Raw genomic sequence first — 21,654 nt, forward strand, 5'->3', positions numbered from 1 at the left:
CTGTTCATTTTATTCTATTCAAACAGACCCCATTTCAAAGGAAACAAGCACTCATTAAGATCAGGTGTGGCCAATTACACAGCTGAACACACTTAACAAGATAGAGGACAGAGAGTTTTGTTGACGCTGAGAACAGAATGTACAGTGGGGAGAACAAGTATTTGATACAATGCCGATTTTGCAGGTTTTCCTACTTACAAAGCACGTAGGGGTCTGTAATTGTTATCATAGGTACACTTCAACTGTGAGAGACGGAATCTAAAACAAAATCCCAAAAATCACATTGTATGATTTTTAAGTAATTAATTTGCATTTTATTGCATGACATAAGTATTTGATACATCAGAAAAGCAGAACTTAATATTTGGTACAGAAACCTTTGTTTGCAATTACAGAGATCATACGTTTCCTGTAGTTCTTGACCAGGTTTGTACACACTGCAGCAGGGATTTTGGCCCACTCCTCCATACAGACCTTCTCCAGATCCTTCAGGTTTCGGGGCTGTCGCTGGGCAATACGGACTTTCAGCTCCCTCCAAAGATTTTCTATGTGTGTTTCGGGTCGTTGTCATGCTGGAAGATCCAGCCACGACCCATCTTCAATGCTCTTACTGAGGGAAGGAGGTTGTTGGCCAAGATCTTGCGATACATGGCCCCATCCATCCTCCCCTCAATACGGTGCAGTCGTCCTGTCCCCTTTGCAGAAAAGCATCCCCAAAGAATGATGTTTCCACCTCCATGCTTCACGGTTGGGATATCCCATTTTCTCCCCAATTTTCGTGGTATCCAATCGCTAGTAATTACTATCTTGTCTCATCGCTACAACTCCCGTACGGGCTCGGGAGAGACGAAGGTCGAAAGCCATGCGTCCTCCGAAGCACAACCCAACCAAGCCGCACTGCTTCTTAACACAGCGCGCCTCCAACCCGGAAGCCAGCCGCACCAATGTGTCGGAGGAAACACCGTGTACCTGGCCCCCTTGGTTAGCGCGCACTGCGCCCGGCCCGCCACAGGAGTCGCTGGAGCGCGATGAGACAAGGATATCCCTACCGGCCAAACCCTCCCTAACCCGGACGACGCTATGCCAATTGTGCGTCGCCCCACGGACCTCCCGGTCGCGGCCGGCTGCGACAGAGCCTGGGCGCGAACCCAGAGACTCTGGTGGCGCAGTTAGCACTGCGATGCAGTGCCCTAGACCACTGCGCCACCCGGGAGGCCCCGGGATGGTGTTCTTGGGGTTGTACTCATCCTTCTTCTTCCTCCAAACATGGTGAGTGGAGTTTAGACCAAAAAGCTCTATTTTTGTCTCATCAGACCACATGACCTTCTCCCATTCCTCCTCTGGATCATCCAGATGGTCATTGGCAAACTTCAAACGGGCCTGGACATGCGCTGGCTTGAGCAGGGGGACCTTGTGTGCGCTGCAGGATTTTAATCCATGACGGCGTAGTGTGTTACTAATGGTTTTCTTTGAGACTGTGATCCCAGCTCTCTTCAGGTCATTGACCAGGTCCTGCCGTGTAGTTCTGGGCTGATCCCTCACCTTCCTCATGATCATTGATGCCCCACGAGGTGAGATCTTGCATGGAGCCCCAGACCGAGGGTGATTGACCGTCATCTTGAACTTCTTCCATTTTCTAATAATTGCGCCAACAGTTGTTGCCTTCTCACCAAGCTGCTTGCCTATTGTCCTGTAGCCCATCCCAGCCTTGTGCAGGTCTACAATTTTATCCCTGATGTCCTTACACAGCTCTCTGGTCTTGGCCATTGTGGAGAGGTTGGAGTCTGTTTGATTGAGTGTGTGGACAGGTGTCTTTTATACAGGTAACGAGTTCAAACAGGTGCAGTTAATACAGGTAATGAGTGGAGAACAGGAGGGCTTCTTAAAGAAAAACTAACAGGTCTGTGAGAGCTGGAATTTTTACTGGTTGGTAGGTGATCAAATACTTGAGCAATAAAATGCAAATTATTTACTTAAAAATAATACAATGTGATTTTCTGGATTTTTGTTTTAGATTCCGTCTCTCAGAGTTGAAGTGTACCTATGATAAAAAATTACAGACCTCTACATGCTTTGTAAGTAGGAAAACCTGCAAAATCGGCAGTGTATCGAATACTTGTTCTCCCCACTGTATATGTTGAATAACATGCTCAGACGTTCTTTGAACATTACTAATGTCTTCTTGGGGTTTTCATGGAAAGTTTTCTTAATGTTCTGAGAACATGACTTTAAATAGAACCACGAGGAAACCTGTAGAAAACATTATGCTGAAGTACTGAAATTCCCACAGAAAATAATTGTTTCTTCACATTCTCTGAACAATTTGAGAACATTACTTTAAATAGAACCATGAGGAAACGTTATGCTGATGTACAGAAATTCCCACCTAAGAAACATATGGTTCTCAGAATGTTATGTGCTAGCTGGGTATCCTGCACCATTCCAAGAATGTTGTTGGAATCAGTGGAGGCTGCTGAGGGGAGGACAGCTCATAATAATGTCAGGAATGGAGTGAATGGAATTCCACCTATTCCGCTCCAGCCATTACCACAAGCCTGTCCTCCCCAATTAAGATGCCACCAACCTCCTGTGGATGGAATATTATATGTAAATCAACCATAGGACAACCACGCTCTCACCAAGCTCTAAGAAACATACGATTCTCAGAACGTTATGTGCTAGCTGGGTGCAAAGGTGTTTACCTGGGGATTAAGTTGAGATGAATGAAACATATAAATATAGCCTAGCGTTGCTCTATAGCACTGTGTTCCTCCTTCCTCTTGTCATACTGCTCTCTTTGTCTTCCAGTTGCTGCACCTCCACGGATTATCACTCTTTGAAGATTATTTGTTTGCAACTCGCACCGAGCCCTCTAAAGGAACAAAAGTGGACATTTTACAGATAAATCGGTTTAACGTTGCAGACGTTCAAACTGTAACCACCGTGGAGAATTCCGTGGGAATACGTGTTTACCAAAAACTCGCCCAACCAACAGGTAAAAAGCAAATATAGTGTTTCTTGCATGTTTAGAAGATAGCTGTGTGTTTGTGTGTGTGTGTGTGTGCGTGTGTCGTGTGTCTGGTATCTACCCTCGTCTCCTATCTCCCTCTGCAGTCAGGACTCATGCGTGCGATCCCGATCCGTCTGGAAGAAAAGGAGGATGCTCTCACATGTGTCTGCTCAGTGGAAGTTACAAATCCCGATCCTGTCGCTGTGGAACAGGCTTTGTACTGGGAAGTGACAGAAAATCCTGCAAGAGTACGTTCATATTAGGACATATTATGTCATATGTTGACGGTCATAGTGTCAGTCAGGGGCAAAGTAACTTCTATAATTAGTGACAGCGCCCACGCGAACAAAGCGCCTGCAACTTTGCTCCAGTGCGTTCCTCTGTCAGGTCTCCTGAACATCACATTTAGTCAACCCAAACAACATCTCATTCTCTGCCTGTTACTAATGACAGCAGCTTCAATGCTTACCGTTAACTTTGTCTCAAGCGTTGCTTTGGCAAAGACTCATTTTGGAGAAAGGGATTGATTGATTTGGTTTAATCAGCAGAACTAATTCTTGCTTTCATTTCGGTCATTGTAATTAGCTTATTAGTCTTGTCTTAGGATACATTTTTTCAAATAGTTTAATTTACTGTGTTGGTTGGAAGAAAATATAATAATGTACATTAATTATACGCTGGCAGTGATCAGGGTTAAGAAGATTAGTAGCTAGTGGTTTGTTTATGTAAACTTCATAACACTTCCTATAAGCACCCTCTTCATAATGCATTATAAACTCCCTCTGCAGAGCCTATGAATGAGGTATTCCTGTTCTACGGACGAGGGAGACCCGGTGTCATCCGAGGCCTGGACCTGAATAGCAAGTCGGAGGCTGAGCACATGGTACAGATTGACAATCTTGTAAACCCTCGGGCGATCGGCTTCCATGCAGAGACCAGCCACATATACTTTGCCGACACAACCAGCTTTCTGATTGGCCGACAAAGACTGGATGGGACCAATCGAAAAACGATCCTTAAAGATGGTCAGTGCATTCAGATCGTTCTGTTTGTTAGGTAACAACTTCAAGTAACCTTTAGATGAGATATTCCAGTCACTGCAGTCCCTGGTTCGAATCCAGGCTGTATCACATCCGGTCTGTGATTGGGAGTCCCATATGGCGGCGCACAATTGGCCCAGCATCATCCGTGTTTGGCCGGGATAGGCCGTCATTGTAAATAAGAATTTGGTCTTATCTGACTTGCCTAGTTAAATAAATTAAAAAAGATATATAATTTGGCCCATGCTTTGGTTGAGAGTTTATCTAGAGAACTTATCTAGTCTCATTAGCATATTTTCTCATACAACTTCCCCAGCACATAATCGAGCATCTGACGCAATTACGCAAGATTTTAGTTCTGGGATTATGTGAGTATAGAAGTCCTACGTCTTCTTTACATCCCGACTGTAGCACGTACCTGTACACAAATTAATCATAGGTTATTCATACTTTAAAAGGTCTTAAAGTTGTGTCCCCGAATTAGGTCAATCTCTAATACCCAAAAGCTTTCTGTGTAAGCAGCATTATTTTGCACGGCTATTGTGTTGTGTGTGATTAATATATCTGCTACAGTAGATTCTAGAACAATGCTTTTGGGGTTTCGATTCCATTAACGAGGATCTGGAGACAGTGATAGATGACGCTCCTGCGGGGATGATCAAGTAGAGGATAACAACAGCATACTCTATGCATTATTTTTTTTTTTTTACTCACATCCTGTCCTAGACCTTGATAACGTGGAGGGGATCTCAGTGGACTGGATAGGGAACAACTTGTACTGGACAAATGACGGCTACAGGAAAACAATCAACGTTGCCAGATTGGAGAAGGCTGCACAAACAAGGAGAACTCTGTTAGAAGGAGACCTGTCTCACCCCAGAACGATCGTGGTGGACCCTCTGCACAGGTGAGTGTGCCTTTTTTGCAGTTGACACCCTGATAAGGTCACCTTATGTAGTGACGTTTCAATAGATATCGGTTTGTACGTAAGATGCTAGGACCCACATTTTTGGTACTGTTTTGAGTAAATCGACTCTCGATTCAATCCGTGATAGATCTGTGTTATAGCACGCTTGACATTTAAAGGTCATTTTCACTTGAGACGACATATGCACCGTTTCCCTGAATGCGGTCTCGGCAAATGCTGAAACGTTGACAAAGTGCGATTGGATTGAATCACGGCCTAAATCTCCATCTGAGGAAAGGAGCTGAGTTTGGACACAGTTCTCGGTCAGTTAATTATAAGAATGAGCTTAAAGGTGAGATGGGGACTGAAATGCTGTGAATTGCTTCTCTGGCAAAAATTGTAAGTAGTGTGTTGCTCTCTGGAAATGAGAGGCTTAACAGTTTCAGAGCAGACTGGCGTCTGCTGCTTTTCGGGGACTTTAGAGTGGTTTGATATTCACACATTTGGTGTCATGTCTTAAAAAAGATATATACCCTGAGTATACCAAACATTAGGAACACCTTCTGACCTCAGAACAGCCTCGATTCGTCGGGGCATGGACTCTACAAGGTGTTGTAAGTGTTCCACAGGGATGCTGGCCCATGTTGACTCCAATGCTTCCCACAGTTGTGTCAAGTTGGCTGGATGTCCTTTGGGTGGTTGACGATTCTTGATACACACGGGAAACTATTGAGCATGAAAAATCCAGCAGCATTGCAGTTCTTGACACAAGCCGGTACGCCTGACACCTACTACCACACCCCGTTCAAAGGCACTTAAATCCTTTGTCTTGCCCATTCACCCAATAAATGGCACACATACACAATCCATGTTTCAATTGTCTCAAGGCTTTAAAATCCGTATTTAACCTGTTTCCTCCCCTCCATCTACACTTATTGAAGCAGATTTAACAAGTGACATAAATAAGGGATCATAGCTTTCTCCTGGATTCACCTATTCAGTCTGTCCATGTCATGTCCATGTCATGTCATGGAAAGAGCAGGTGTTCTTAATGTTTTGTATACTCAGTATTATTTGGGCTAAATTATCTATCTCTATGCTAAACCATCATATTGATAATGAATTTTTTCTGTTTTTCAGCTGGATGTACTGGACAGACTGGGAGGAGGATGAGGTGAACGATAGTGTTGGCAAGATAGAGAAAGCCTGGATGGATGGATCCCACCGGCAGGACTTTGTCACTTCTGACATCCTGTGGCCTAACGGACTCACTTTAGACCATGGCTCCAGTAACATGTACTGGTGCGACGCTTATTATGACCACATAGAGAAAATCTCCCTCGATGGTACCCACAGAACGGTTAGTAAATGAGTGAGTGTTCTTTTCTACTGATTAAGACTATACAATCAACAAATATGCATAGTAACATTTTGAATATGTACATTTATTTTCAATATTTGTATGGTTGCAAATACATGACTTCATCAAAAAAAAGTCGCTTTTAACTGTGAATTATTGTCTAACGTGTTCTTTGTTTCTTTTATCCAAAGGTGGTGTATAACGGCAAAGAATTAAACCATCCTTTTGGAATTTCCCTGCACCAGAATTCTGTTTTCTGGACAGATTACATGAACGCCTCTATTTTCCAACTGGACTTGCAGTCAGGGCAGGTTGCTCTGATGAGAAGCGAGAAACCCCCTCTTTTTGGGCTATCTGTGTACGATGCTCAAAGGCAGCAAGGTAAATACACGATCACACTATCATTGTCAAGCACCAAAACGATTTAAATACAAGACTGGCTCACTTTTTGTCATATAAACATATAAGAGACTAGGGGATGTAATCATTATGTACTGTACAGCATCCCCGTGTCTCTCAACCCTCTGAAACCAGTTTTTTCAGTATATCAAACCTGATGAGATGGTGAACTGAGATGACCTTTGAAGAAATTACACCACTGAAAATGGCTGAAGCACTAAACTTGGGCTTTGCTCCAGCCAGGGAGTTTGAAATGCATGACAGTTAATAAATCAGAAGATTCTCTTTCAATTTTTCCCTTTTAGCATATGCCACAACTCAGGCTCCCAACAGTAGGGGGTCAGGCATATTTTAGTCTATCTGGTGCTACCCCTCTCTATCAACCAAACCTCCCATAGCCACGGAGGACGAGTCATGAACAAAGAGAGAGACCAATGATTGATTCAATGAGAATTGAAGCTGAGGCAGTCCTCAAATGTACACCGACTTTAATCCTTTAAGAGCTACTTATAGTAACCCCAGGCCAAGTTGTCAGACTCAGCTGCACTGGGCTTGTCATGATAACAGTCATTGGTTGGCACATTGAAGCACCTGTCTGTACTGTCTCTCACTACCCCCAATGGGAACGCTGAACTCAGCTGGGTGCCACCCACCTCAGCCTTTGCAACGTCTTCATATGCCGCCTTTTACCTCAGCCTTCACCCCTTCTTTTTACCACCCTTCATATCCCCCTCTCCAAATACAGTTTCATCGACTTCAAGGGGCATGTCAAAGGATCTGTCAGACACATTGTTCCGTTGTCATCTGATGTTGTCGCTCAGACTTTTTGTAGCAGCGGGGTATGGATGATTCTGCCTTTGGCTGAGTCATGTAAACAGTCGCTCTGCCTGGAATATAGACATATAGCCATTTTAATCTAGGAAAGTTTTTGAATAGATTATTTGGTACAATAGCGTCATTGCAACTAGGATCATATATCTGTTAGTATTACAGTTTTGAGTTATGTTATTGTCTTCCTAATAGGTTGCATTATAAAGGCTACAGCTGCCAAAAAAAATGATCAGATTTAGCCTACTTTGGTTTATCTAATTGATCTTTAGGTGACAATGCGTGTGGGGTTAATAATGGTGGCTGCGGTAGCCTGTGTCTGGCCATTCCCGGTAGCAGAGTGTGTGCCTGCGCTGATAACCAGTACCTGGACAAGAATAACCTCACCTGCTCCTGTAAGCCCTGTCAAATACACTCTTATCTCAAACATACAAGGCCTGTTCAGCCTGACGCTCCACATCAATGACCAAGGCAATCAATAGGAATAATGACAGCAGATAAGATATGGTCATGTAGAACTCAAAATCCCAGTATTGATTTTGAATGCCAGCATATAACATAAAATACATGTTTCCTCAGTTGTGGCTCTTTTGAGGAATATGTTCTGCAGAGTGTGAAGATGGGCCAGCAAGTGGATGTGTGTGTGTGTGCTTGCAGCCACATTGGGAGATTCAGGGGACCATGGGGAGCCACAGAGATGTGGGAATGAAGAGTTCCAGTGTAGGAACCAGCGTTGTGTCCAGGCCTCCTGGAAATGTGATGGGGACCATGACTGTTTGGACGGAAGTGACGAGGAACCGTACATCTGCTGTAGGGGTCTTATTCTGCATGTTAGAAAACATATCTAATTTTGCATTTATGGAGAATAGGACATGTCCCAGAGACATTTTTTAAAATTGATTAAGTTGAAATGAACAACATACATCATCTATGCAGGACTGAAATTGCTAGGCTTTCTTTTTGTGTCATGCTTTCTAGCTATCTATCCAATGTCTATGATCAAATCAGATACATTTTTATTTGTCACATGCGCTGAATACAACAGGTGTAGCCCTTACAGTGAAATGCTTACTTACAAGCCCTTAACCAACAATGCAGTTTTAAGAAAAATACCTAAAGAAAAATAAGAAATAAAAGTAACAAATAATGAACATTAATATGAATGCATGACAGTTTACATCAAAGACTAAATATCAAAGCAATTTTGCCCATTACAGATAATCGTAGTTGCCCTGCGGATCAGTTCAAGTGTCTGAACAACCGCTGCATCCCCAAGAGGTGGCTCTGTGACGGGACCAACGACTGTGGGAACAACGAGGACGAGTCCAACTTCACCTGCTCTGGTATGCTGCTGTCTGCTCTACTTAGAGGCCCATCAAACTCATATGGACCAGAATGCGGCTGCCAGATTCCATGTTGTAGAACAAACTTGGGTGATCTCCAAGTTTCTCCAACAAGTCATTTGGGAGAGGTTCTGTCAGACCAGAGGCCATTGGAGAATACACAGAGAGGAGAAGACAACTGCATGATTTCCCGTGTTGGTGGGGGGACGCGTATGTCATAGATTCCCAATGGCCTCTGTGCTACTGCACATCATGAATGTATCTATATACTGGGATAATTCATCATCTTCTCCATCCAGAAGACTTGACCAGGATATGCACAACTCCTCTGGGGGACATAAGGGGGATTTGTTAGGGGATGTAGATGAGAAATGTTTTTGTTTCACTTCGTTCTTATAAATGAGTTTCAGTTGCCAGATGTTGACACAATGCCGGATCCTGGACACGGATAGGATGATTCCATAAGAAAGAAAATGGCGATTACATATGAACGATATGCTGGTTTCACGTTTTTACATTCACTTTTTGATCTCTGTGAATAGATGGATTACTGGGAATAGACAGCGAGCCAGTTCTCTAGGACGGCCAGTCTCGGGGAAACCAAATACAGATGCTTTAGCGCTAAAGAAAACATATCCAACACACATGGTCTGTTGGCTGTCTATGTGGAATCAAACGTTCCAAAACACATAGCATGAACAGTAAATGCAAAATATTAGACATTACTTAAAAATGTCACATACTATCATGATGTATATTCACTCACTGAAATAGCCTAGGCCTAGTCGCTGCACTTTATTTAAGTACTTATTGAGACCATACTGGTAATGAAAAGCACTCATGTAAATGTTGCTTCATAGAGAAACGTAACTTTTCGAACGAAGTTCAGTGCAATAAAATGCTGTTTTATTATTACTATTAATGTTTTCAGCGGGATCATGCCGAGCGGACCAGTTCTCCTGTGAGAACGGGAGATGCATCTCAGAGTCCTGGCGCTGTGACAGGGACGACGACTGTGGGGACCACTCTGATGAGACCGCCTCTTGTGGTGAGCTTCTGGACAAGTTTCCAATTGGCTCGTGAAGCAGTCCATTGGACAAGGAATTCTTGGTGATACGTTAGCACGGGCATTTTCCGATGATATCAACATTAGCCTAACATTTCAGAAATCATTCACACTGTTTTTGAGACTTTTTCTGTCGTTACATTATATCATTCCACTGTAAGCCTGGTCTTTTACCTACCCATCATGTTAATTCAATTTAGCATGTAGGCTACCCTCCGGGCATAGTCTGACATACTCTGGAGCAGACAACTCAACACGGAGATGGAGACAAAGGCTTTTAATATTTAAAATGTGAAATAGCTGGGACTCTCCCTGTCATAATTATGTCTTCCTTCTCTGAAACAATAGCATGCATGGGCTTTCAAAGATGTAGATCTGCGATTGGCAACTGGCTCAATCCCCCCCCACCCCCCTTACTGTTGAGAGTTAGTACACAAGATGCAATTTGTGCATCAGCAGTTTTTCTCTTGTTATGTCAGTCACTGACCGTCACACAATTAGCCATGTCAGTTGACATTTTTATATTGGTAAATTGGTCTAGCGTCAAATTGCCGACCGGAGGGCCCCTCATGGATTTTGTTAGTCACTCTCACTCAGATATCATATTCAAAACGGAAACAATTTTCTCTATCCTATGGCAAAATGTGTAGATGTGCAGGAAATTAGCTGTAAAACTGCAAATTTTTTCTCTGGGATGATGGTGTTGATGAAGGCCACGACCAGCCTTTCAAAGCGTTTCATGGCTACAGATGTGAGTGCTACTGGGCGGTAGTCATTTAGGCAGGTTGTCATGGCGTTCTTGGGCACAGGGGCTATGGTGGTCTGCTTGAAACATGTAGGTATTACAGACTGGGTCAGGGAGGGGTTGAAAATGTCAATGAAGACACAAATGCAAGTTCAAACAGGTTCAAAGAAAGCCACTACACAAGTGCATGAACCCCAAATGACCTTTTCCGGTCAAGTATCCCACAGTGTAAATACACCCTCTTCTGGCGAGGATACGTCTAACAGTACTGTATATCACCATCACCACAGTTGTTAAAGCCAAAGTCAAGTAATTATCTGATAACACCTTCTTCACATGTTTGAGATAATAGGGAAAAGTAACAGGCAGTAGAACAGTCTGCAAAAACAATCAGCAAGAACAATTTGAACCTGAGCTGTGAATGATACTTTTCTGTTACCTCTGGTGCTACTTATAAACTGCTTCAATTCACAAGTACAAGCAGAGACAGATAGTGTTCACAGTAATTACAGTTTCTGCTTGGCTTCCTTAAATCTAATTCAAGCCTGCGCCGAAAAACACTTCGCTCACTCTCATTTTTGTAACTTCAGGATTCAAAGGCAATGCCAACTCACATAACTGTGCCAATGTCTCCTGCATCCAATGTGTAATAATAAAAGATGTTTACCCACACTGTTTCGGAGGTTTTCAGTTCATGTAAATTACTGGCCTCTGTGATTCTGGACAGTTGAAAATGGATCAATTCCTGTCATCAAAAGTGCTTTGTTAGAAAAAAATCCCAAATTGAAGTCCAAACCTCTTGTATTACAGCAATAACACCTTTTTTTTTTCTTTCTTTCTTGACAGATTTCCCCACATGTGAGCCCCTCACACAGTTCAGCTGTTCCAATGGAAGGTGCATTAGCGTGAAATGGCACTGTGACTCAGGTGAGTGGCATTTTTCTGTGAACACTCTCTTTTTACAGTTCAATTTTCTATCTCAGTGTGAAAAACCGCCTGATTTGAAATGGCCTCATTACAACAACCAGAATGTATTGTAATCTGGCTGTAACAGCATCATTTCAACCAGTTTTCCCTACTGGGAAAATGCCATGGGATGGAACTGCACTCTCAGGAAGCAGCTTGCTGGATGAACACATTTTACTTTCTCTGAACCACGCTGTGACTCTTACACTGTTTCTTAATCTCTCTTCCGTCTGTTCCCCCTCTCTTCCATCATTTCCCCCTCTCTTCCATCATTTCCCCCTCTCTTCCATCATTTCCCCGTCTTCCATCATTTCCCCCTCTCTTCTATCATTTCCCCGTCTTCCATCATTTCCCCCTCTCTTCCATCATTTCCCCGTCTTCCATCATTTCCCCCTCTCTTCCATCATTTCCCCGTCTTCCATCATTTCCCCCTCTCTTCCATCATTTCCCCGTCTTCCATCATTTCCCCCTCTCTTCCATCATTTCCCCGTCTTCCATCATTTCCCCCTCTCTTCCATCTTTTCCCCCTCTCCCCCTCCTTTTCCCTTCTCCCCATCATTTCCCCCTCTCCCCTTTCTTTCCCCCTGTCTTCCATCCTTTTCCCATCTCCCCATCCTTTCCCTCTCTCCATTTCCACCTCACCCAGATGATGACTGTGGGGATGGTAGTGACGAGGTGGGTTGTGTCCATGCCTGTTCCAGTGCCCAATTCCAGTGTGCCAGTGGGAAGTGTATCCCTGACCACTGGGCCTGTGACGGGGACGATGACTGTGGGGACAACAGTGATGAAGACACCACATGCTCTGGGACAGGTGAGAGGAAAAACACACTAACTTCTCACTCTTCTATCTGCCTCACGGGACACACACCTTTTGGATTGAAGTCTTAGATCTGTGAAGGTGTAATGGACTTGGGGAATATGCTCAATATAGTCTTTGAAATGGGGATGCTATTCATCACACTTCAGGGGATGAGGTTAGGAATATGGGTTTGAGATGTACAATAACTGTCTTTGTAAAAATAGACCTTACCCAAGAATGAAGTACTTTATTTGCTGAAGTGCAGAGCCCTACCTGAACTCTGTATTTGTAAATGTATGTTTATCTCTGTGACCTCTGTCTCTCCTATAGCCTCGGTATCAGCTGATGACTGCAGCGCAGATGAGTTCCATTGCCGGGACGACGGTGGCACCTGTATCCCCGAGCGCTGGCGGTGTGACGGGGACAAGGACTGCGAGGACGGGAGTGACGAGGCAGACTGTGAAGGCACCAGCAGAATGTGCGACCCGCATGCAAAGTTCACCTGTCAAACCTCAGGTACAGTACTGACGCTACTGTGAAAACACTTTCGAAAAGCTGCACACTCTGTGGCTCTAATGCAGTGCATACTGTATAATTAAATACCCATGTTTAACTGTAGAAAGCTACACTGCTTTCATCAAGGTTTCATCTGGACTGTAGCTACTGTGACCTACACACCAAGCTCACCTGTAAAATCTCGGCGGCCATGTTTTTAATGTCGACCTCTCAGTTATTACCATAGAGATACGGTTATTTGATTTATCTCTGGTTATTACCATCAAATTGTCTTCATTTGTGTCCTTGGTGTACAGGCACACATTGGGAAGCTTATATAAGCCTATAGGGTTAGCATTCACACACAATGGTGAGAAAAAGCCAGAGCGCCTTTCATGTCTTTTATGATACCTGCAGGGCATCTTGTAGACTTCTCCTATGCTTTATGATGTAGGCATGACAGTAAAATGGGAACACTTGGGGTATTTTATGTGACTCCTAAAACAGTTCCACATGGTTGTGGTAAATCAAATCGGCCTAGGAGTTGCAGATTTAGCAAAGTAAGTTGAATGAGGTGTGTGTATATATAAGGTAATATTATTGGGCCAATAGTTCAGTGGAATTGAGATGAATCATCTGCAAGGTGCACTGCATTATACATCATTGGTCTTAAAGTGGAGAATTCACGTGAGAAAAGCCTCTGGCTTAGTTCCATGATCTCACGGTGTTAAAAGGCTTAAATCACTTACCATGCAAAATTCAATAAAATGTCATGAGGAGTTTTAAGATCCACAAAAGTTTTTGCCCTCATGTTTTTTCATTATTCACAATTCACATACCTGTATACTTCATTTCACTTTTTCAGTAGGCTATCTATCACCGTTTTCAAAGAGCCCACAGCGTCCGATTACCAAAGACACACGCTCCTCCAAACTATTCAAACCTCCTATAATGCCATATCAACTGCAATTTTGGGGGGAGAATCTTCTTCGCATATAAGCGATGATACAATTGTCAGAAGCCTAGTATTTTGTATAGACGTGTGAATGTTATGCATAAAGACATTTAGGCTTAAGTGTGCACACAGTGCCGTGGAACGAGAAAAGCGATTTATGATAACGTGACCCGATCCAATTTAGAAATATTGTTGTCTTTTTTGTTTAATTTGATTAAAACAAAACTATTTTCAAAGATTCACCGTCCATGCGTTTATGGTGAGAATGTACATGACTGAATATAATGCAATTTCTGGAGAAGTGCAAATGTGATCTGTAAGATGGTTCCATGATGTTTATAAAACCTTACATTTGCGAGCAGTATAGCAGTGAGTGAACATCCCCGTCCCCCCTTTCTCTTTATATTGGATCTTTATCCAGCTACTGTGAAAAGTTTGGATGTGCGTAAAACAAGTAATTGGCAGACTCAGCTCTGATCTGTATTCACTGTGTCTGTCCAGACTAAGCTGACTGACTGCCTTATGCTGAGGCTGACAAAGTAAAGCCTTTGAAAATATATAGGAGACTTCCCAAGTGACACCCTATTCCCTATACAGTGCACTACTTTTAACCAGAGCCATATGGCACTGGTCACAACTAGTGCACTATATAAGGAATAGGGTGCCATTTGGGACAGATAGATAGCCTTTCATTAGGCCTCATTGCAAACCACAGGTTTATTCCAGGGTTCCTCATCAATAACACAGATTAAAGCTGAGGTGGGCTGCCTCTCACTCCATACACTACTTTCTTCTGATGCCTATAGGGCTTGTATTCCTCCGCTTTTCAGGATTCCTCTGGGACTGTGCTTTTTATCTCGCTGCTTCCAATAATTGCTTTCTGTTTCCTGCAATTGTTTCTAGAAGCGTCTATTTCCAGTCACTTTAGAAGCATTTCACCAACTACCTAGACTCAGCAGAATTGCTTCATTCGATGGTATTGACAGTTTAGTCTAGGTATCACTATGACCATTTTCTCACCAGTTTTTTTCTGATAGATTCCGTTCTCTCCAAGAAAATGGACAATCAATTCTTATTTTTGTACTTACGGTTGAAATGTGGGTTTTGTAATCATTCACAAAATCTCTTACAAGGACAAAATTAATATTTTTTTTGCAATTTTGGCCCTTGCCTCATCACCATCTCTCTCCATTTCTCCCCACACAGGCAAGTGTATCAGTAAGAGCTGGGTGTGTGACGGGGACCATGACTGTGAGGATCTGTCTGATGAGGAAGGCTGTGAGGTGTCGCCCTGTAAGCCCCCCAGATACCCCTGTGCCAACGACACCTCCGTCTGCCTGCCTCTTGAGAGCATCTGCAACGGGAGATACGACTGCCCTGACCACTCCGACGAGGGACACTTCTGTGGTATGAACTTTGTTCAAATCACTTCTCTTGGTCCTATTTCTCTCACTTGAGTAAATTCTCTCAGTCCCCACTTCAATGAATTATTAAATATCGTTCCATTTTTTCCCCCACTTAATTCTATACTTTCTCCGCTAGTCCGACCAGAACATGTATGTTGACAGACAGTGTTGAGCTGTTGTAAATCAGCAGCAGTGCTTACTTTGGCATCGTCCATCTGTCCTCTTATTCCCCACTGAACGCAGGGAGAACAAGCTGTTGAGACTGAAGAGCATGTAACTCTTGCTGACCAAGATCCTTCGTTTTCTCTGGAAACACTCCAAAGACGGCAGGGAAGAGACAGAGGAGACGTATTAATCGTGAAGGGGTTATTATGGTTTATGACAGAGACAAGCCTTTTGTTTGGACCACATGGGCTCGATGATCGTAGCAGTGGGGTCAGGCTTAGGCAATGTTGATTGGGGTTTAGGCCAGATGAATGCCTTATGTTCACATGAATGACCTGCCCAGGGATTACCACACGACACTTTGTCCATAGAAAAAAGAATGCGAGGACAGATATGTCAGGAAAGATGTGTTCACTTTCTTCTGGGGTATTGAGCCCCTATGCCACTAGTCGACGAGGATGTGCAGTACATCGCTCTCCGTTCAACACTACTCTCTGATTTTCCTTCCATACATCTGTCTGTGTTCTCTGAATCACTCTGCTCTCCCTCTCATCTCCTTTCTTCGTCTGCTTCTTTCGCCATCTCAGACGATTGCATTTTGGGTAACGGCGGCTGTAGCCACCAGTGTGCAGTGGCTCCTGGGAGGGGCGTGGCGTGCTCCTGCCCGCCGGGGCTCAGTCTTGGCCCAGACAGCAGGACGTGCCAGACCCTGGACTATTGTTCCAGGCACCTCAAGTGCAGCCAAGTGTGTGAGCAGTACAAAGCAACCGTCAAGTGTTCCTGCTACCCAGGCTGGAGGCTGGAACTAGATGGGGACAGCTGCCAGAGTACAGGTAGCTGGTGTTAAGCTCTGTGTGACATGGCTGATAAGTCTTTCTGACACATACCTGCGCTCTGTGGAACTGCCCAAGGACAGCCCATGGAAATGAGAATTCCGATTCTATTTCTGTGTTCCTGTGTGTCTCAGTCAGTAGAGCATGGCGCTTGCAATGCCAAGGGTCGTGGATTTGACCTGCTGGGAGCAACCATAAGTAAAATGTATGCACGCATGACTGTAAGTCACCTTGGATAAAAAGCGTCTGCTAAATGACATATATTATTATATTCTATGGGACAGCCATCTCCTACCCGTGTGCCTTGAATCCAACAGATAAAAAGCAATGTGACAAATTGGTTATATTCCGAATTGTACATTCTATTCTAAAGCAGTTATTTGGGACGTTCCGTTTATATAGTAGTTAAATACTTTGGAAGCAGTACCCAATGAACATTGGCCATTTATACGCCAGTAGCTTTTAGGCCTTTTTTTCTCTTCATCAATTTCTCCCAGTTATTTAATGTAACATCTGGTAATTGTATTGAATAAGCTAGTTTTTTTCCATCTAAAATGTTACACTTTCGATTGGAGATGAATCCTCCAAAGGTTTCTGTACTCAATTTATGACAAAACATGAGTTGCTATTCTAGCAAACAAACATGATAGTTCTTTGTGTATGTGTGTGAGAATCTGTATTAGTATGCAATATTTATGATCAAAAATGTATTTCTTGACTTATTTATTGTTTCCTTCCTCAGATCCCTTTGAAGCATTCATCATCTTCTCCATCCGCCATGAGATCAGGAGGATAGATCTGCACAGACGAGACTACAGCCTTCTAGTTCCTGGTTTGAGGAACACGATCGCGTTAGACTTCCACTTCAATCAGAGTCGACTCTACTGGACCGATGTGGTTGAGGATAAGATATACAGAGGGAAGCTGCTAGACTCTGCTGGTAGGAGCACATAGAATTTGGTTGGAAATGTGTTTTGGTTAAGATGAGTTGTTGATGTTTAATTGAGGTGGTGGGGAAAGTGTTGTATTCTCTATATTTAGTTCTCCTTCTGGCTCCACTGAAGACTTCCTAATCCAAAGCCTATTTTACCTGTGTTTCAGCACATCCTCTTGCCTTCTTATGTGTTATTGTGTTGATCTTTTACTGTCATTGGTTCCTTACAGGTGTGACAGGGATTGAAGTGGTGGTCCAACATGGATTGGCTACTCCGGAGGGTTTGGCTGTTGATTGGATAGCAGGGAACCTGTATTGGATCGACAGCAACTTAGATCAGATAGAGGTGGCCAAACTAAACGGGGAGCTCCGAACCACACTGATCGCCGGAGGGATGGAGCACCCACGAGCCATCGCTCTGGATCCTGAGCAGGGGTTAGTTATCTCTGAGTGAGTGAGTGAGTGAGTGAGTGAGTGAGTGAGTGAGTGAGTGAGTGAGTGAGTGAGTGAGTGAGTGAGTGAGTGAGTGAGTGAGTGAGTGAGTGAGTGAGTGAGTGAGTGAGTGAGTGAGTGAGTGAGTGAGTGAGTGAGTGAGTGAGTGAGTGAGTGAGTGAGTGAGTGTACCCTTTAACAAGGATATGCATTTCTTACATAATCTTGGTTTGCTATGAATGACTGTAGGGTGAGGTTGACTTGATTCTGATTCATCCTTAATCCATTACACATGGATGATCATTCTTATTTGATTATTTTGTGGTTTAGAATTCTTTTCTGGACAGACTGGGATGCCACCTTCCCTCGGATCGAGGCTGCTTCTATGAGCGGAGGAGGACGCCATGTTGTCTTCAGAGACATGGAGATAGGAGCCTGGCCTAATGGTCTTACTCTGGACCTTATGGAGAAGAGGGTCGTGTGGACCGATGCCAGGTGGGTTACATGCCTGTACCTGTCTATATGGGGTCAATTCCCCGTCAATTCAGGAAGTCAACTGAAATTCCAATTTTGATGAGAATTTCAGTTGACTTCCTGATTTGGCTGAATTGAGTTGGAATTCACCCCAACCCTGCTAGTGGAATCAAATGATTCTAATAGACAAACATCTATTTTCATCTCAACAGGTCTGATGCCATATTCTCTGCTCTGTACGATGGGACTGGTATGATAGAGATTCTGAAGGGACATGAGTACCTGTCACATCCCTTCGCTGTCTGTCTCTACGGGGGTAGTGTCTACTGGACTGACTGGAGGACCAACACTCTGGCCAGGGCTAACAAGTGGACAGGGGCCAATGTGACAGTCATCCAGAAAACCAGCGCCCAGCCATTTGACCTTCAGATATATCACCCCAGCAGACAACCACAAGGTAGGCTACCGCACTGTCTCAAACATTACGATCACAAGGTTGAAAAGAGAGTGGCGTGTTTTGAACTAAAGACAACCTTCTCAGTCTTGACCCTCAGTCCATCTGGAAAGGTTGAAGAGTTTTGTTTAGATAGATCATAACGAATCATTTATTGTACGGTTGCATTTAAATGTGTTACATCTGTGTCTCACAAAATACTTTTCGCTTTCTGTATCCAAAGTTGTCTGAGAGATTAGAAATCTGCTCTAGCTTGTCAAAAGGAATGACATTGTAAGTCTTAATGCTGGCAACAAAACATCATAACAACTGTCACTATTCATAGGTTGTACCTCCATCACTCGGTTGCATCATGCCACTGTTATGAACGTTCTCAAGCAACCCTCTATCGGCGGCACCATAGTGTTGCCCTAAGGTGGTGATTAGCCCAGTCATTCTGGACAGGGGCTGACTACTGTTTAGTCTAAATTACACTATAGTGTAATACGAAATACGATGACGTTGCTAAAGTAGTCAAATATTTAGTAGGAAACAACTTTGCCAGCGTTATCATGTCGTCAAATTTACTTTAGACAAATGGCAATGTTGTCATTAGCTTGCAAAGTTTGTCAAAAATAGCTAGCAATGCTAATGTTAGCTAGCTAAAATCTGTTCGCCTCCCCTCAATCTTAGCTAGCTAGCTAGCTAACATTATACTGCATCTAAAGTCAATCTGGCTACTTCAAAATGATAACAACAGGTTTCCTACTAATTATGTGTCTCCTTTTGAATGTCATTGTATTTCCAAGCCACTGTCATGCACTTTGGATGAACTCTTCATCAGCGCTCATTGACAATGCATTGAGTAGAATGCTCAGTCGGGCATCAGCCCAAAAATGAACGTTCAAAACTATATCGTGACGAAACATGCAACCCATGAATTGGTTCATCTGGCTTCATTTTCTCTGTCTGGACTTTTGGCAGTAGGGTTCAGTAGGGTGCAGTAGGGTGCAGTAGGGCATTCTCACAAACAATCGCAACATTGTTTCAATAGGACTCTAAATCTAATATGTTTCCTTCCAGGAGTATCAGAATCTTTTATCAACCCTCCTGCTGTGTTCCGGTTTACACGTTTGTTCTCTGAAAAATGTAGTTAATTTAATCTGATTGACATTAGGTTCCATGGCTTTGTCCACATAGGGCATCTGAATACACACAATACATTTTGATATTTTCATAACATTTTGGGTGTTTTATTTAACTTTTGTACACCTGTGGTATTCCCGGTCAAAAATGATCGGTCATTAGAAATGAATGGGTGAGACTACAATTAGTTTAGAAAATTGAGTTCAGGCACATGCCCATTCATCAGATGGACACACTTCCTCTCCCAGACCCCCAAATGCATGTGTGTTTGAGCAAACACACACACACACACACACACACACACACACACACACACACACACACACACACACACACACACACACACACACACACACACGTCACTCCCCTTCTTGGCTTCCATGGCAACCCCCACCGGAACCTTTCCCCAATAGAATCTTTCCCCCACGGGAACCACACCTGTTGGCATTCTCACAAACAATCGCAACATTGTTTCAATAATATATAGAGCTTTTCTCGCAGCTCTGGTATATAAAGCTTTTTTGAGGTCTTGCTCACAATTCATTATGCGGCAGCACAATGACCAAACGATATACTGTATGTGAGGCTCTTGATCATGTCTTTGATCATGGCACTGGTGAGGAGGAGAGAGGCCAGGAAACGGACAGTGAAGATGCATTAGAGGAGAAAGTAATCTGATACATAGCACAATATGTTTCATCTGAGTATTTGTTACAGTCAAAATAATGCATACATTATGTTTTCTTTACTCAAAAGCGAGTTGTATGAGTTCAGGTCAATGAGGCCTATAGGCCATAAATGGCAAATACAAGTTCAAAACGTGTAATGTTCACAAGAACCTAAGTTGCTAAAAGATCTAACACAACATTAGGTGATAATATATGTGTTATTATGGATTTATAATCATCTATAATGGGGCGGTCATTGTGGTCCGGGAACACAGAATGAATTAACGTGAAACGAACACAACAGGAGGGTTAAAATAAACCAGACTAATTGATTATTGAACAACTTCCCCTCTCTCCCTCTCTCGGCGATAGCCTCAAATCCCTGCGAGGCGAATGGCGGTCGTGGACCCTGCTCCCATCTGTGCCTTATCAACTACAACCGCACCGCGTCCTGTGCCTGCCCTCACCTCATGAAGATATCTGCGGACAACTTTTCCTGCTTCAGTGAGTGAACCTCACCCCTTCAGCCGTTTGTCAGTTGGTCTGTCCTTACATCAGTCTCTCCGTCCATCCATCGCTCCATCTATCCAGCCATTCATTCAGTCATACAATCCTCCACATTCATACATTATAGTGCATGTCCATCAAAAGTGAGTCATTTCAAAACACGGCAGGTTTCTACTGTTTTGAGAAGGCGAAAAAGGTATCTGACACAGACTGTGATTATGTTCACACTACAATGACATTGAAAGAGCATGCAATTTTAAACTCATAACCCTGAAAGAGACATCCCACCAGGTGGTTTGAGTGTTGAATAGCAAGGCCACCAATAACACCTGCTTGATTCTGAACTTTGAAAGCAGGCTATACAAAGCAATGTCAATGTCCAGTTTTCTCTTGTCCTTCAACAGCACTGAAGAGATTCCTTCTGTATGTGAGGCGAACAGAGATCCGTGGCGTGGACATTGACAACCCTTACCTGAATCTCATCACAGCCCTGACAGTCCCAGATATAGACGATGTCACAGCAGTGGACTACGACGCATCAGAGGAACGAATCTACTGGGCTGACGTCAAAACACAAACCATCAAACGGTCCTCCATCAACGGAACCGCAATAGAGACGATCATATCCGGAGGTAGAGAAAGATGTTCACCTCTGTGTTTTGAAATGTATCGGTTTTCTGACACTTATGTAATGAAACAAAATGTTTGTCGTAAATGTATTATCAGACGGTTACAGTGTTTTG

General features: G+C 43.4%; 1 protein-coding gene across 1 annotated transcript in view; it reads left to right on the plus strand.

Annotated features, from left to right (window-relative positions):
• Positions 1–21,654, plus strand: part of LOC120050722 (low-density lipoprotein receptor-related protein 1B-like) — a 172,120-nt gene that overhangs the window by 54,090 nt on the left and 96,376 nt on the right. Inside the window, exons 8-28 of the mRNA XM_038997286.1 lie at positions 2,809–2,995; positions 3,115–3,258; positions 3,799–4,035; positions 4,777–4,957; positions 6,098–6,317; positions 6,509–6,698; positions 7,817–7,939; positions 8,220–8,354; positions 8,762–8,887; positions 9,819–9,935; positions 11,545–11,625; positions 12,311–12,475; positions 12,794–12,979; positions 15,120–15,320; positions 16,072–16,317; positions 17,060–17,257; positions 17,482–17,686; positions 18,014–18,178; positions 18,370–18,614; positions 20,777–20,908; positions 21,316–21,543. Coding sequence (XP_038853214.1) covers positions 2,809–2,995; positions 3,115–3,258; positions 3,799–4,035; positions 4,777–4,957; positions 6,098–6,317; positions 6,509–6,698; positions 7,817–7,939; positions 8,220–8,354; positions 8,762–8,887; positions 9,819–9,935; positions 11,545–11,625; positions 12,311–12,475; positions 12,794–12,979; positions 15,120–15,320; positions 16,072–16,317; positions 17,060–17,257; positions 17,482–17,686; positions 18,014–18,178; positions 18,370–18,614; positions 20,777–20,908; positions 21,316–21,543 — 3,712 coding nt within the window. The remainder of the gene's footprint in view (positions 1–2,808; positions 2,996–3,114; positions 3,259–3,798; positions 4,036–4,776; positions 4,958–6,097; positions 6,318–6,508; positions 6,699–7,816; positions 7,940–8,219; positions 8,355–8,761; positions 8,888–9,818; positions 9,936–11,544; positions 11,626–12,310; positions 12,476–12,793; positions 12,980–15,119; positions 15,321–16,071; positions 16,318–17,059; positions 17,258–17,481; positions 17,687–18,013; positions 18,179–18,369; positions 18,615–20,776; positions 20,909–21,315; positions 21,544–21,654) is intronic.

The sequence above is a fragment of the Salvelinus namaycush genome, chromosome 7 (assembly GCF_016432855.1).
Source record: "Salvelinus namaycush isolate Seneca chromosome 7, SaNama_1.0, whole genome shotgun sequence".
In the NCBI taxonomy this organism is placed as follows: Eukaryota; Metazoa; Chordata; class Actinopteri; order Salmoniformes; family Salmonidae; genus Salvelinus; species Salvelinus namaycush.